This window comes from Melospiza georgiana, chromosome Z (genome assembly GCF_028018845.1).
Source record: "Melospiza georgiana isolate bMelGeo1 chromosome Z, bMelGeo1.pri, whole genome shotgun sequence".
NCBI classification, from domain to species: domain Eukaryota; kingdom Metazoa; phylum Chordata; class Aves; order Passeriformes; family Passerellidae; genus Melospiza; species Melospiza georgiana.
The window spans coordinates 10,835,573-10,853,413 of record NC_080465.1 but is presented as its reverse complement, the minus strand read 5'-3'; the positions used below and the strand labels follow the sequence as shown (position 1 = coordinate 10,853,413).

General features: G+C 35.9%; 1 protein-coding gene across 2 annotated transcripts in view; it reads right to left on the bottom strand.

Annotated features, from left to right (window-relative positions):
* Positions 1–6,712: 6,712 nt before the first annotated feature.
* SNX2 (sorting nexin 2) overlaps positions 6,713–17,841 on the bottom strand; it is a 29,643-nt gene continuing 18,514 nt past the window's right edge. Inside the window, exons 7-16 of one of the 2 annotated variants that reach the window (XM_058043482.1) lie at positions 16,766–16,844; positions 15,499–15,574; positions 14,138–14,251; positions 13,817–13,910; positions 11,954–12,159; positions 10,799–10,942; positions 10,301–10,312; positions 8,201–8,281; positions 8,022–8,093; positions 6,713–7,197 (exon numbers count right to left, since the gene is read on the bottom strand). In XM_058043482.1, coding sequence (XP_057899465.1) covers positions 7,147–7,197; positions 8,022–8,093; positions 8,201–8,281; positions 10,301–10,312; positions 10,799–10,942; positions 11,954–12,159; positions 13,817–13,910; positions 14,138–14,251; positions 15,499–15,574; positions 16,766–16,844 — 929 coding nt within the window. In that variant the 3' untranslated portion in view covers positions 6,713–7,146. The remainder of the gene's footprint in view (positions 7,198–8,021; positions 8,094–8,200; positions 8,282–10,300; positions 10,313–10,798; positions 10,943–11,953; positions 12,160–13,816; positions 13,911–14,137; positions 14,252–15,498; positions 15,575–16,765; positions 16,845–17,841) is intronic. The other variant, XM_058043483.1, reaches the window with a different exon arrangement.

Sequence of the window (17,841 nt, the reverse complement as noted above, 5' to 3'; positions counted from 1 at the left end):
ATTACTCCTTGTACTACCGCTAGGCACTACTGAAAAGAATCTGGCACCATCTTCTTGGCACCTGACTTTGAGATTAATGAGATCCCCTCTCAGTCTTCTGCAGACTAAACAGGCCCAGTTCCCACAGTCTCTCCTCTCCAGATCCCTTATCATTTTTTTGCTTCCACCAGACCCTCTTCAGTAGTACCTTGTCTTTCTGGTACCAAGACTAGAATTGAACACAACACTCCAGATGTGGAATCACTGGAGCTCCCTCCACCTGCGGGCCTCGCTCTTCCTGACGCACCCCAGGACGCCACGGGCACAGCCAGCTCATGGCCAGCTTGTCATACACAAGGACTCCCAGGTATTTCTCCACAGAGCTGCTCTCCAGCAGGTCAGCCCCAGCCTGTGCTGGTACTTGGGGCTATTCCTGTATACGTTACTCCTGTGCATGACCCTACATTTGCTCTCACTGAACGTCATGCCACTTCTTGCCACTCAACGCTGCAGTCAACCAAGCCCGCTGAATGGCAGCACAGCCTTCTGCTATGACTAGGTCAGTCAATAAACAAATGCTGCACCTCTAGTAGCGCCTGTTGGGAACAGACATGAAATTAAGATGGGAAAAAAAAGTGGCACTCAGGAAAGTTCCCTATGTTGTGTGTGTTTCGAAAAGGCCACCTCTTAACTTTGTTATTTAGCAAAGAAAACCATATCATTTCAGAGAACTGTAGGTGATTCCTCACCATTGGAGAAATTAAATAAGACTCCAGAATAGGCAGCTGTTTTGATGGCTTAAAGAATAATGGAGGCAGAAACAGAAGGTTTCTAAATGCACACCAAGTGCATTTAGGAGGCCAGGCTATTGGCACAGGCAACTGCTTTGACTTCACACAAATTTGCCAATTCCAAGCTCCAAACCATTTGGAAGCAAAATGTCAACAAACTGCCACTGTATTAAACAGTGTATCTTAAAACTCACCTTGTGAGTCCGGAGAGTCTCAGGCACTACCTGAGACAACCTCACTGATCTTTTAGAGTAGCTACTGTGATAAATCCATGACCATAGAGGGTTTGATCTTCACAAGTAGATCCAAGTACAAAAACATACCTCAAAAATAGTCAGAAAACAAATTTATCTGATGTCTGTGGCTTATGCTGTGAGCTTTTTGAAATTTATTTTGAAAACCAACTTGTTTCTTTCTAGATTAATAGCATGGGAGAGGGAGAGGGAGAGGGAGAGGGAGAGGGAGAGGGAGAGGGAGAGGGAGAGGGAGATTACTGTGGTGGGGAAACAGCAGGCCAAAGGCCTACAAACTGAATTCTGACTTGAGCCTACAGAAGCCATGAGAAAGCTGACAGCTCTTGAGAACAGAGTTCTGCAGCAGTGAAAAACAACTTGCTTTCCCTGAGAAAGAGCTCTAAGTCTGTGGCAAACAACCTGGTTCCCCTGAGAAAGAACTCTAGTACTGTGATAAACACTACCTACCTGTATAAACTGTTTTTATACCGTTAGACAGAAAAATGAAAACTATCTCTCACAAAGAACTTTTCCTGTGTGCACACACCGGGAGTTTGAGTGACCAGTAAATACAGGGTAAGAACTTGTTACTGACCAGTTGGGGATATACGTGGGATGTTCTTTAAAAACTCTACAAAAAGAGGCACACAAAATAAGCTGAGATCTATCCTTTTCTTCTTTGCACCCTAAGTGTGTCCTGCATCTTTATCGAGCACCACTGCACCACATTACAGGCTCATTTTCCCTCCATATCTCTTTATTTTACTGAAAGGAAAATTTAATTATATTTTGCTCTAAGCAAAGAACTGTGACTTGAAGGATGCAATACAAAGTAGACATCATTTGACTTAAATCAAGAAGACTTAAGCAAACTAACACTATTTTACTTTGTTAAGCTAAAGTGAAGTAACAAACCAAAATTTTTTAATAATTACCTGAAATCAAAGCCAGATATTTCTCAAGCATCTGTTTCTGCACAACACTGCTCCTGGACCAGTGTCCTCAACTGCTGACAACCAGCAGGACAGTCCTAGCACTGCTCTGTGGTAGTAGTGACAAGAGAAATGTTTCCAGCCCCTGTGTGCTCTCCATCATGTCCTTTTACTGAAAGGTGTGTATGAAATCCCATTCCCCCCCAAAGCACCCTCTGATAAAGATATTACAATAGTCCCAAGGAAAGATTATCCATATCATAATAGTCTTATCACTCTAGTAAGCGTGGGCATACTAGGTAAAAATTACCATGCTATCATTACTGTTTCTTTCTGGTTAAGAATCCAGTCTTTAATTATAGTTTCTATTCTCCCTCTAATAAAAACCAGAGGAATAAGTCTTAGGACACCACTTGTGCCATAATGCATTTACGCTGAGAAGTCAGTCGAAGAATTTCATAGGAGCACTGTTTGTGGCTGTTTGCAACCTAATAAGCAGTAATTTCAAAAAGGTACTTTTCTCTTTAATATAACTTATTAACAAAGAAACGTTTTAGACATTAATCTGGTTTCAAATTCAATAGAATATAATGGAACTTTTGACTGTGCATCAGCCAAGAGGAACAAGGAAGATTACATGGTGAGCTGAATTCAAATACGTCAATATGTTTTGGAATGTTAAATACTTAATTTACACAATATATCATCATTAGTTGGCTAATCTTTAAAGTTACATCTGAAGAAAGAAAAAGGATTTCTTCCCATGGCTGGCTGGCCAAGATTGTCTTTCTGTCTAACACACCGAAGATCAAAAATTTAAGAAACAGTAGTTCATAGAATGCTATTAAAGTGTGTTCGAAACCATCCAGGTCTTTAAAAGCTAACTGCACAGATATTACAATAATTCTTCCCACAAAACACAAAGCAAGGTGGAAATACTTCAAATGTAGCTTGACTTGAACTGGCATAATGTGCATTAAAATTATGTTAGTAATCCTAAAAGTGAAACTGTAAAATGGTTGAACTCTACTGCTACCAGTGACATAGACTGTCTTCAAATTCATCTGTTGAGCAGACTCTCAAAAGTACTCTAGGAGGTGTTGGTCTTCAGTGCTGGGTGTTGTGGCACCTATCAATATCTTGGGTTTTATTCTTAAATTACCTTGATCCAGAATATAAAATTAATTCATAATATACTGTAACTCCAGCTGTAACTATTCCCTGTCATCAGATTCTACCTAACTGTCCATAATTACAGAAATTAGGAACCATCAATCTGCCCCTTTACTGGCCACTTCTGTGTTTATTTCCAAAAGAATCACTACGCAATTCCTCATACAGAGAGGGGGAATTTAGCATCCATCATGTTAGAATGATTCACAGGAGAGAAAAAGGAATAATTACGGGCAAATTTGAAAGATCACTTTCCACTAATTCTCATGATTCAAGGACTTTCTGAATGGCTAATTTCCAGAATAGAAGTAGGCAAAGAAACCCATACAAATATTCTAATCTAAGCGATAAGTAAAATACACATCAAAACAAGAGGCCAGATCAAAAAACAGTCCTTAATTAGATCACAATCTAAGTTTGTCAATTTTTCAATCGCTAAAAAACTAATTTTAAGTCAACTCACAAAATTTAATCACAGATAAATTGTTTATCTCCAGTCTTTTCTTGCCCTTCAATTTCCATTGTCTATTTCTTTAATTTTAGCTTGCATATGAATATCCTAGGACAGGTCTGCCTACACTGCTTTGTGTACTCTTCTTTCTTAATAAGAGAAAAAAAAATTTGGATTATTTTATACCCCTCTCCTTTGTTAATAACTTCCTCACTGCTCTGGGGTGGGGGAGGGGGAAGGGAAGGAATGATTTCCTTCCCTTCCTTTTGGACCCGTAAAGTCCAAAGATTACTAACAAGTTACAATTTGCAATTACTATCATTGATTCAACTATGGAAGACAAGAATTTTAAAAAAAGGAAGAATTGTCCTAGCAGGTAATAAGTAACATTCTGAACAACCTGAAAATTCAGCTTCCAACCAGTTAAAATATTGGCTTTTTTCCCCCACATTTGTAATAGTCTCATATTTTCCCACAAATTAAGATTATTACATAGCCTGTTCTACTCTAAAGTGAAAGGAGAGAAAAAATATAACCCCAATGGGTTTTTTTTCTATTTTTTTTCCTTGAGACAATCAATTCACTGTACACATAAATTTAGTAGATGTTGCCTGTTCTCTTAGATGTACAAGACCTACCAGCCAGCAGCTCATCTCCACAGTTTGAAAGAAACTGACATATTTGGGGCATGAACTCCACAGAAGCTGAAACAAACTCCCATATGAGGCTTTCAGAGGGAAATAACCTAGGAGAGGTAGAACAAAGAATAATTGATAGGAAAGCAGAATATTCTGTTTTAAAAGGGATAGTGATGAAAGAATTACAGACTTACTGTACACTGAACATCAGCTTAAGAAAGAAATAACAATGTCTTCAATTTGAGTCACTTTATGTTATTTACACTTAATTTAAAAAGGATGATGGACATGATGAATAGAAGAATTTGTTGCAAATATCTGCATTCTATTTTAACCTAAAAGGTAAACTAGAATTCAGTAGCATCTTTGTCTTTCATACAGTATTCCAAATGCAGTTCATAATTTTGCAAACATATACTTTTTGCTTATGCTAGTGATTCTTCAGCGGTACATTGGCTTGTAGTTTTAATGAAATGCACACTTAAATCTAGTACAATAGCTAGTAGTGAGGTCCACACAGGAAAGAGTTCAGTAATACCTCCATTCACTTGGGTTGAGAAATTTTTCTGCTAATATGGATGTTAATCAGATGAGGAAAGATGGTAACCAGATCTCCAATCTTCACAATGCAGGGGAAGAAAAACAAAATAAATTTCCGTATCACAGGATATTTTGAGTTGAAAGAGACCCACAAAGATCATGAAGTCCAATTCTTAAATGAATCACCCATCTGGAACTTGAACCCAGAGCCTTGGCATTATCAGATAATTGAGCCAATCTCAGGATCATTAACGGCTTCTTGAAACAGCAAGAGTTTATGCTAGCCAAATGTAACAGCTGATCTGGATATTCTCCTCAAGCTAACCTTGTGATGGAAAAAAACCCCTAGAATCTTTTGTATTAGCAACCAACCCTGTGTGACAGTGAACTCCAGATATGCCATTATCCTTTTGTTCCCCAAAAGGCTTCTGGTTTTGAGAAAAACTTGCACAACTCATTCTTGTTTTCAGTTGACTGGTATGGACGGCCAAACTAATCCTGGCTAGCCGACTTTCTTATTCTCTTGTCACAAGAGAAGAAAAGTGATCCATCATTCAAATGAATTCTAACCCTGATGGAAGCAAAAAGAGATCAAGAGCTAAGAAAGCTGGGCACTTAGAGAAAAAAGAAAAAATAAAGAAAAAAGAAAAGAAAATCATGAAAGGATATGTTTACCTATTTTTGACCTTGCCATGTCCAAACTGAGTCTTTTAGTTGTGGAAATATCAATTTCAGTGTAAGCAGTATATATTGTGAGCAGTAAGTTTAATACTGAGCTGTTGGTCAATTTTAATGAGCAGCAAGTAAGCCAGCATTAAGTACACTGTAACACTTTACAGTCTTATGCCTAGATCAGTTTCTTCGTCATAGATCTCCTGCATACTTGAGCTCTTCAAAAGGCAGTTTTAAGATCAATGATGGAACAAACACTGATGCATAAGGTATTACTCACTTAAGGCTTTGGCATTTAACCATTTAAAAAGAAGCTTAATTTAGGCTTGATAAATGTTGGTGAGGGTTTTTCTGTTCTAGTTCCCTTGAAAACTCCTTGAAATACTGAGTTAAGAGAGGTAAGTAGAGAAACAATGGCAAATACTAATCAAGTTTACACTAACTTTATTGTAAAAATAGAGTATGACCTTCCAGTCGAATGGAGGTTTCCATTCTGTTCAGAAATGGTATTATGTGCTCTTTTATATTTGACCCCAAACAATACAAATTCATGTGTTCATCCTGCAGTCTTATGATTAGCTGAAAGTAACTGCTTCTCATGCTTTTTTATGCGAGTATATTTGCCTAAAATTTGTTAACATTAATACTAATATATCAACAAGCTCAGTATGTCATTAAAATGACAGGACATCACATCTTACATTAATATTGTGTATTTCAGAAAAATGTTTACGTGCTCTGATTTCATGCAAAAGGTATAACCAGTCCCTTCAAATATATTTTCTACTGAAGAAAATCCAAACAGAATACTAGCTCTTACGACTATCAAACACTCAGCTAAATTACCCACTTTTTCCCTCAACTATTACCAGAATTACTGCAAGATGTTTTTTTTCATTTTTGTATCCTGAGATGACAACTGAATACAGCTGATGCAGTGTGTCAGTCCAGTAAGATCAAAATCAGTGTTTAACCAAGCAGGTGATTTTAATTCTGCAGAAGCTTTGTAAAAACTTGAAGAAGATTTCAGTTTACATGTCTATTGCCCAAGCATGTCTTTTGACCCTCTGAATACTAACACAGTAGAATTCGCCAAGGCAGTGATAACTTCAAGTGAAAGAACATCGAAGAGATTTAGAATTAAAAACCAGAACAGTTTACCATGGGTAATTGTTTGTTAATCTTTAATACCTTCTCCATCACTCTTTGCAAAATGCTGGGTTTGCGCTGGATATATCTTAATTTGCTCTAGACAGTACTCCTAAGAACACCAGCAAGTATCAACAGACACAAGCACTCAGTGTTTAACATTTCACAAGGTACATCTCTTTATTATTGTAATCACAAAAACATGATTTTGTACAGGAATGTTTAAGTGAACATTACCAATGCAATTAAATTTGTTTCATAAAGATCAGGTAAACATACTACAGAACATTGTGTTGTAGAGAACAAAAATATCAGCTTTCTGGCCTTGCAGTGCACGTTTTAGTGCAAGGATTAAGACACAATAGTGTTCAATTCAGCAATGTATTGCAGAACATCATGCCACAGTCCACTTCAAAGAGGGTCAGGACATGCAGCTTGTTAATAAAATGCTGTGGTATATAAAAAAAGCCACATGTTAATTCATAAAATATATAGTGGTTTATTTAGATGATTTAAAGTGATTTCACTGTGGAATTTAGTTTTATCCAGGACAAACATCCAGAGTGTCTTCTCATTTGGAATATTCTTTTAGGCAATGGCTTTGGCTTCAGGTAGGAATGCCTCCCAGTATTTTATTAGCTTGAAGGAAAGGGAAAATCACTCATTAGGTACTAAATGTTGAAAACCACAATGCATACCTACCTCCTCTTGCAGTAAACTTGCCTCCACGAGACAAAGTTAGAATGTAGGTACTTATTCATTAATATTTTTACATAGTGCAAGAAAAAACGCAAGTATTAGGCACACAAATCTCCTCATAACTATGGATATGTTGCCATATGTTGAACACAATGTTATAGAATAAAATGCTACAGATTTTTTTGAAAGATCAGCCACTTCTTCTTACCACTGAAGACACCTTTTTTCAGGTTTTTTAAATTAAAACCTTTTTTCAGGTTTTTTAAATTAAACAAAGCTGGAGGGTTCTATTCCTGCCATGAGCAGAAAAAAGAGCCTGGACTTTTCCTAGTAACAAGACCCACTTCTCAGTGTTTAAATACTTTCCAATATTCAATATTTAATACTTTCTAATATTCAATATCCAATAATATTTTATATTTTTTAAAAAGAGCAATAAACATTTAAGAATCCAAGTCTCTTCAGTAAGTGTAAGTACATATTGATTACAATTTACTCCAATCTCAAAGTAAAAGTACTAATTCAGTTTGAGAAGATAGCAAGATAACCCTCTGCTTGCCCATATCCCTAAGGGAACTTCTCTGTTGCTTCATGGAATTACAGTTCTGCATGGGTTGGGAAACTGCAATCATTCACCAATACAGCACAGACTAGTAGCTCTTAATGTTTTAGAAACAGCTGAGCTTAAAGCCCATATTTTTCTAACTAAAATAATACAGCATGTATTATTTATTAACTTGTACAAAGCTTAAAATTTATCTTACCTGCTGTTGTGTTTGCACTAACGACTCTAAGTACTCGATAATAACAGTTTTAAAGTCTTTCACTCGTTCCTTCTGTTAATAAATAAATTATGGTGTATTAACTTCTTAACAAATTTTACTTATATTGTTAATATTATGTACAGTAGAACTGTCATTTACTTGGAAAAAATTATACATGCCTCAAATCTTCCCACTTCCTTGCGAATGGTTTTGGAGATCTGTTCAAAATCTTTTTCCCCTTGCTGAACTTTTGTCTCCCACTGGCAAAGGAAAGACATACAGAGGTAAGATTTTGTGTTGTCCATTCAGTCTACCTGTAATTTTTTTAGCACACTGATAGTCACTTAAGAGCTAAAAGGACCTATTTGATTGTTTTGGCCTATTTAAAAGAAAATCTTACAGTAACAATTTCAGCTTTGTGTTTTAGGATGTCATCAGATCAGTTACAACAAAGGTATCTTTAAGCCAATGCTATCTGTAGATAAAATGTTAAAATATCTTAGTACAGCTATTAAGAACATTTAAAAAATATTATTTAGAAAACAAAATGGATCTGGAAGGCTTTACTTACTATTCCCTTTATAAACTTCATACCAAGGAACCTAAACCTGTCCAATCAAGCTTGGAAGAGTCTCAAGTTAGTTCCCCATACTTTCCTAATTCCAGAAGAGATGAGTAAACCTTCATCTCTGCCTCTGGTCAGGTATTTGATTATTGCTATCATATTTCTGTTGCAAATGACAAGCCTCTGAGGATGTGCTTATCTGCTTTCCAAAGCACAAGCCATCTTTTTCAGTGGCAACTGTTTTCACAGAAAGCTGGACTAGAAACATTACTGCAGGAAAGAAGATCACTAGAGGAAAATTCAGAAGAAGAGATGTTTGTTATGGGTTTATGCCATATTGGGAACATTGCATTCCTGTAACAATATATGACACTAGATTGTTTCTCCTGGTTTCTGTGAAAAGAACCCAGCTAGACAAGAAGGATCATCAGCATCTATGTGGCCCTGTAACTGCTTTTACACATCTATTTGCATTGTTAAGTTGGTTGCGTAGATAAACGGAGAGCCCCACGGCAGGTGAGCAGTTCTTTGAAATGTAACTGTATCTGTTCATCTCAACATATTAACTGAGAACGAATACATTCAGTAACATTCATCATCATCAGAAAAAAGTAGCAGGGAAGCAACATGCTTCAATGTATCATCTGGCTGTTAGCAATCCAGTGGTGCTACTTATTTCACAAAAGCATTTTGTGATGCAGTGTCAAGTTTCTACTGTGGTATGAGATAAACATCATCTATGTTCCAATAAACTTCTCCATATTTATATTTTTAGTATATATTTATTCACAGTTCCCTGACTGCCCTTTTATATATACATTATGAAGCTTTTTAGTAAGTCATAATAGTATCTTCTTGGAAGATCAGCCTGAACAGTTAGCTAGTAACTAAACAGTATAAAACACAGTTAAGGATTGCCCATACCTTCCTACCACTTCAAACAGAGGTGCCTGAGATTTCTGTGAAAGCTTCCATAGGCCTAATGAATTCTACATTTCAGTTTCATCATGCCCAGGTCCTATGTGAATTTTTATTGGGTAACAGTTTGCCATTTTATAGTATCTGACCCGAGAAATTTCTCATTCAATAAGGTATCTCTAGGACCATCCATTGTCCTTTTACCCAAAAAAACCAACTAAGTCATGGATGATGCTCAAGCTGCTTAGGCTTCCACTTTGCAATTCTTCTGCCAGAGGGTCCACTATTACAGAATTCAGCAATTCTCAACATATTTCTGTTCCAGTGAGATTTTCAACTGGCACACTCAAACTGTGGGTTTACTAAAAATGTTCTCTAGTTATCCAATAATGCAGGAAAAAGAATTCCTTGAGAAGAAAGTAATTGCTTTAATATCGGGACTGGGAAACAACCACTATTTCCCACTGCTACCAGTAATCAGGAAATTTACTGTGCATCAGTAGAGGCAATCAACAAGAATGTGGTCACACAAGAGTAATTGCAGGTTTTCTCAGTAAACAAAGGACTTCTTTAAGGAAAAGAAAATCAAGTTAATGAGTAATTTAAATACTGTATGTGAAATATATCAAAGGGCAAAAAGAACAAAGGAGCATGTGGTTAGTGACCAATGACGAAGCCAAACAAAGCAACTGTGTAAAAGAGCTTGAAGTCTGCAATAACATTCTTCCATTATTTAATGGGAGAGCACTAGAGCATACTCAGAATGCATTAGTGTTAAATAATTAAGTTGTCCTACCTCTTCAATTTCCTTAGTGAAGCATGATAGAAAAAGTGTATAAATTATGACACTTCAACATGTTAGATTTATTTTTACTGAAATTACACCATATATACATGCATATATATATGGGTAGAAAAGCTGCATATTTAAGCAAAACATAGGAATAGCTCTCTATTAGCTGTCTTTGCTGGATTTACCCAGTCAGCTTAGAAACCAAGAAATGCTCCTCTGCCTATCCAAGTGAGCTGTTAGCAGTTAAAAGCATCAACTTGTCCATGTTCCCTCCCTCCCATCTCCCAGACTGTAAAGACAGTATTAACTGTCTTACAGATCTTATAATGAGTAAAAATTGCACACATTTAGTGCTTTAAGTAAATTATTTTTAAAAATTTCAGTAAATATGGGAAACAGCAAGTAAGTGATTTGTAAACAAAAATGGCATAAAGCAGCATTAATGCAGAATGAATGAGCTGATGCAGAAAGTCTGACCTCCAAAATAATTGATAACATTACCTCTTTTATCTCATCTTTAGCTTGCTGTAATTTATCAGGTTTGTTGGCTAGTTGGAGCTTTGCTTCTGCTTCACGTTTTTTTTGTAAAGTGACCTGAGCATCTTGCCACTTCTGCCAGCATTTCATTCGATGGTCAAACACACCCTGTGAGAATAGACAAACTTCTTGAACAACTGGAATTGTTAGGCCTATCTAAATTCTCAGCAGGAAAAAAATAATTCTAGCATAAAGCTGAAACAAGTAGTATACTCAAAGAAACCTTAGCGTGTCTACCATGTATTGCATTTCACTTGACATCATGCTTGCACAGTTCAATACCTTCCACAAATGACAGGCTGTTCAAGAACCCTTTTCAGAGCAGACACTTCAGTGCTCCATATCATTTTATGTCCCTCATTTTATCAAAGCACTACCAAAACAATCATATATATATATATATATATAAAGTGCTCTATCATGCAAACAATTCTCTAACTGCAGATACTAGCAAACTGTTCATGTGTATGTATTACATGCATTTTCAGCAACACATTTATGTTAGCACAGACTAAGGCAGCAGAAGTGAAGTACGCATATAACAAAAAAAAGAGAAACAACGTCAAAAGAAACACATGTACTTCCAACAACCTGGTAAGTTCAAAGGTATTTCTGGAAGGAATTCACAGATACCTGTTCTCATGTCTAAACATAATCATGCTGTGCAGCATAGCTTACACTTAAATTGAATATTTTTTAAAATGAAATGTAGATCCACAAATTGAGTTTTTTTCTCATTTAAAGACATTACTGGCTATCTGTTAAATACAGAACACTAAATTATGTTCTTCTGTATTTATGTATGCTTACTGTAACAGTAAGTAATCTGAAATAAACAGGTGCTGTAGGCTTAGACACAGTACAGTACAGTATCCCCAAATACTGTACAAAATCAGTATTGCTCAAAGTAGATTTCCATTTTTTCTGGATCTAACCACTTCATTCACATCTTTGATCACAGCCATTTTTATCACTGGAATAACTCATGAATGCTTTCACTTTACCCCGCTAGAACATCAGGCAAAAACTTAAGTGTGTTATATGAGCAAATGCACACACTCATATGCCGAAGAATGTGACTTTAAATGCTAAATCAGTATTTTTCCTAGTAGTACTCACTTTTACTGCAGCAATCAGACGAATGTAATCACCAAGCAGTTCTGAGAACACATAGAAATCAGCAAAAGCTTGTTCTTGATGCAACTGATCTATCTTTTCCTCAACCTCTGCAAGCTGAGACAAAGCTCTAGACAGAGCAGTGTGGTCCTCCGAGTTACCTAACATGGCAGCACTTTTAGCAAAGGCAGCGGTGTTGGCTGAAAGCTCTGAAACACAGGAGTAATGTTCAGCATGATTTAGTTAATTTATTATATTACTCTGCAGCATATATCAGTGGAGCAGAGGTTTACTTGACCAACTGAAATTAAGGTAAAGATCACAGTAAGATACACAAGGACATCACAATGAAACCACAATTAGGCAAACTCACTTCAGTATCATCCAATTGCCTACTTCAGAGAAAATGCAAACTGACAAAACAAAAGCTAAGTCACCCACAGAGCAAATTTTCAGAACAATTTTAACAGGTTTACAGCACAAATTTTCCATTTAGTTCAGCACAGAAACAAAACCAACCCTTTCACAAAATCACCACTCCCATGAGTAGAATTTACTTCTGTTGGGCTGTTTATTGACTTTAAGTAACTTTTACATGTGCATACTGTAATGCATTGTCACATTCTGACATGCCTTAAAATAAAAAACAACCGAAGCTCACATACTATCAGCATCTGTGGAAGTGAAGTTTTGGGCTTATTTATTAACAAATACTGGTGCAATTGTCTCAAATCCCATGTAAGTAATCCTGTACAAAGTTTAGTTCCATGAAAGACCTTTGAACAAATGTTTGGTCCAAATTACTTCAGGTTAGTTTGCAATTTTGCTGCTCCTGCAGAACCATCAGAACACCAGAAGTGATTGCAGAAGGAAGCCGTCTTCAGATATTTAAAACCTTTACAATTTGAACACAACTCTTAGAAAAAACACAATGATCCAACACTTCTCCAAATCTATAAGGTGTCAAATCAACCGTAAATAAAGATTTCCATTTTTCATTACTTCTTAAATACTCCTTAGCCTTGAAGATAGGTGGCTAAAGATATTCTTACTGCAGAGAGCAATTCTTGATTAGAATTATGAGAAAGCAACTTATGACATTTTCAAATATTTTGGAAGTATTCAAAGGTAGCATCATATTTTAACATACTAAAATATTATCAGAAAGCACACTTAGGGTCTTCTTGAGCTACAGATTCAAAATTGTGGTATGTTTAGGGTTTTTTCTTGTTTGGTTTGGTTTTTATTATGTTTGGGTTTTTTTAATAACCTGATAGAAATCCATGTCTGTCAAAGAGCAGCACAGGTTATTGCAGGTTATTACGTTTTGCTTCTATCTAAAATAAGCAAACAAAAAGCTGATATTCTATGACTACTTATCTTCCCAGAAAAAGTCTACCTTAACAGTAGCTTGAGAGTATATCATTATGCAGACTAAATCAAGAATAAGATATTCCTGTGTAAGCACTTAAACTCAGTTAACAGAGCAATACTGAACCAAAAGATGTTTAAATGGATTTACGCAGCCACTTTTTGTTCAGAAAGAAATTACTCTTGCCATGAGACCTAAAGATAAATTTATGGATGTCTACTGTAGTAGAATCATTTGCTAGGTCTGATAATGACACTGTGCAAGGGAAAAAAATATGCTAGATCATTAGAGTGACTCTAGGAATGACAGATACCCTGCTTAAATTTAAAATTAAAGGCAGGTATACAAAAATACTAGAGCAGTTTAAAATAGAAGATACAAGTAGAAAATTTTTGTACTAAAATATATTGTGTAACTATTTTAGTTAAGAGTTCTGACATGCTCAGCTCTTGTTTCATCACCATTTCCTAAGGTTCATGTAAAAGTAAAGTTACCTTTTCGGTGGCAGACTAATGCTTCAACACTGGCATGAAGCTTCCTAAGCTGCTGATCCAGATTCTCAAATTGCTGCTGTTTTTCTTCAAACCACTGACAAAAGATGAAAGAGTCAAGCATTACAAATTAGATTACCAAAAATATTTCTGGTTCTAAAGAAGCAAATTATCCAGGTACTTCCAGGGTGGTCAACTGATACAGCTAAGAATTCAAGCCAATAAGGAAATTAATAACCCATTTTCTACTTCTACAGCTTTAAAATGCAATTGTTGAGGCTCATTAATTCATCTCATTATTCAAGCCGAAAAATCAGCTCTTACTGCATCCGATTCATTCATCTTGATTGTCATTTTGTTGACAGCGTCGGCAGCCTTGTTCACCATTCTCAATATTCCTGCTCCACTCAGAGCCTGGGTGTTAACTGCTCTCGGCAGCTGGAATTGAATGACAAATAAGGGCAAAGAGACTGGTTAAAAGGATGGAGGTTTAACTGGGCACAGGGGGGAAAGAAAAGGATATAGTGTTTTCTTTAGTCCTATGTGTTTCAATATAGTGGAATCTAATTTCTCAAATTTACTACTTCTACATTCTCAAGAGGAAAACTTAAAAATATAGACTATTTACTTTTCTTCTACATCTTTACATTTAAATGGAACAAACAAACCACTTGTCCAAAGCTGTTATGAACTAGCCAAATGTCCTAAATGGCCACCTATATGCTACAATAAACAAACTGCCACTACAGGAACAGAAAAGCTTAGATTTATAACAAATTAGACAAAGGAAATTCTGTTACACATTTAATTGTAATGCAGCACATGCACTGCATGCTGATAATAAAAGGTTGATGACTTTTTGCTTTTCAATATAAAGCTATAAACGTACCTCAAATATGTTATCTTCTTTGGTACTGAGACACACTCGGAGTTAAATTAACAAACTTTAAATTTAATTGATATTATTATTCAGGCTAGATTGTATATGCTATACAAGGTGGTCCCTATGTCAGACCATTTACCCTTCATGTGATGTTTTGTCTGTCAGCAGCATTGACAAACCCACTGTAAGTTATCTATTGATGCTTTTGTCAGTAGGGAGGCCTCTGTGACTTATTAATATAACTAAGATACTGACATTAGCCAAAACACAGTTCAGTATTAGAGTGAAAACACTATGCACATTTATAAAGACATACATTGTATCTTTAACAATGTATTTAATATTGTGAAAGGTACCAGATTAATAGTACAGGCAACTGAAATCCTTATTTACAAAAATACCTAGCCTGGTGAACAGCACTGCCAGCATTTTCACATTATCCTACTAATATACCTCAAGCTGAATTCCTAGATGTGAGAGAGCTGCTTGCAAGCCAGCTTGGAAGTTTAATTTTGGATCTTACTTAAAAAGCATCAGAACTGATAAGACTGAATCATTTGAGAAGTCACTATACAGCAAATCGCATTTTGTCACTAGCCTGTAAGTTTTACCAGAGCCTGAGGCACACCATTACCTAAGTAGCCTCTGCCATTCTAGCCATGAAGGGTATGGTCCAATTTGATTTCATATTAATTTAGAGGATTAGGTCTCAATATAGAGTGAATATATTGCTTGGTAGGATACCATATCTAGAAATAAATAAGAGAAGTTAAAGGAACTTTAATATAAAGTTCTAAAATACCTCAGAACTTTCCAAGAATTGTCTCAAATCTGGATCCTGTAGCAAGGTTGGGTGCTTTACTGTACGTTGTAGATACCTATGATTTTAAAAATTAAAATATCAGGTAGCAGAACAGATCTAACGTGCCTGACTGAATCTAATACAGTGCCATGCACTTCATACCACAATGTAACATACTAAAGGTTGGGTAGTGTTTCACAACACAGTTTGTTTACACCAGAAACTCCTTAATGTGGGGCCTGTCATATCTATGTTGCACAGTGGGAAAACAATATGCTTCTTATTTTAAACAGCTGAGTGAGGACTCCTATATTAACCTGCTTATTCCAGAAAAAAAAAAGAACTTGTTTAAACATTTTTGTGCACTGCAGTGGACAGTCTTTGTGTTACAGGTAATTCTGGCTGGTTTACTTTAGATTTATAGGGAATATTGGACAAGTTAGTTGATTCTAGTCTACATATAAACTATCTATGTGCTGGATAGACAAGAGTCTTCAATCCATTTAGTTCTCATACATGCACAAATACAATTCAATGTAACTCATTCCTTTTTTTCTTCCGCACATCTGCTTAGACCTCAAGCATAATTTTTTATCCACCCTCCACTAGGTATGTTTACCAGATCCTTATCTGTTTCTTTTCCTGAAGAAGATAAGGATTGCAGTTAAACTATTTTACACATCAGATTGCCCAACTTTTTTCCCTTGTTCCATACTCTGTATGAAGTACAAGTTAAGGTTAAGGTGGCAGTATACCAGGGACAGGACCCCTTCCTGACAAAGATACTTTGACAGTATCAGCTATATATCAGTGCTGGGTGACAGAGATGCAGTATCTCTTATGCCAAAACTCAGCAAGTCACAGCAATGTCATCAGAAGCCCATTTGACTTTCAAGTGATTGAAGGCCTCTTCACCTGCCTTCCTGCCCAACAGCTGATTTGCTATGGGATAAATACATTACTCTAAGTGTTTTAATTCTTTCAACCCAAAATGTCTATATAAGATTCTAATGGTAGTTTTATTTATGTACCTCTGCCATCTTAATTTTAAGCCTGAAACAAGTCAGCTATAATCTTTTCTGTGAATAGAGCTACTCTTCCTGTTATTAACGGGAATTAGTCAATTTCTACTAAAAAATTTGACAGTTCTATACAGTCCCCAGGATTCACTTAAGGACAGATCACCAGTGTTGCAATTACAGAACCCATGTAGTATACTGCAAGTAATTCTGAGCCTAAATAAATTTTAGTTAGATACACACATTACCTTTCTAGAGCTGCTCTTCTTTTCTCCACAAATTCAGTAGATGAAGAATCTTCTTTGCCTACTTTAACCTTGGTCATGCCTTGAAGGAAACAGCATCATATTGATTTTATTTTATCAGAGATAAATCATTAACATAACTGATGTGATTAGAATATAAGGCTCACCTAGCTTTACACATTTAAATCAAATTACAGTGAGAAACACTACATAGTGTGTTGATTAAAAAAATGAACTGCAAGGTGCATGGTTTTGTGAAAATAGCTCTGTGAAATACTCAATTTCCTGTGACATATTAATTGCGACTAATAGTTAAGTAAAACTAGGTTAACTTGCATTTATGAAAACAATGTAAATGCTGCTCAGAGTCGTACTGGCAACTCACATCCAGAAAAAGAAAACAGGTAGCTATATAAAGCAGAATACAAAAATGTTCTCAGATTATAAACCTATTCACTGGTAAGCTTGGTACCATTATTTTCCTTCTACTATTTTTTCTTTCAAGTTCTAAAACTAATAGTTTTTTAATTAACTAATGCAAACTAACAAGTTTGGAAAATTCTGAACTGAATTGCAAGGAGAACAGAATCAGCAGAATAAAATGTACGTAGCCTTAGAGTGCTTTGTCTGATCAAGACAAGAGTGGCAACTAGTTATTGATGTGTCATGCCATAGGAGATAAATTCAACCTCAGCAACAGAAGAACTAAAACAGTCAGACTGAACTCACTATTTGTCATGCTAAAGATCTAAACTTGGAGTTTAGCAACCTGAGTCCAATCAAAAACACCATGAAACACAGGACGTCAATAATTATTATTTTCTGAAAAACAAGGTATTTTATTATACAAATAATAAAAGGTATTTTAAGAAAAGGTATTGTATTGTACAACGAAGATGTCTGTTTTCTAGCTCTAGTATTTTTCTTATCTGTTACTTTTGTGTCTCTTTAGCTAAAAGTTTTGAGATTCTGATGATGTACTCACTGTCAACAGTTCTATTAGTTTCTCACCCAATCTCCCTTCTGGACACAAAAGTTTCACACAGTAACCCCTGGAGGAGATAAGCAGTAAAGCCTTA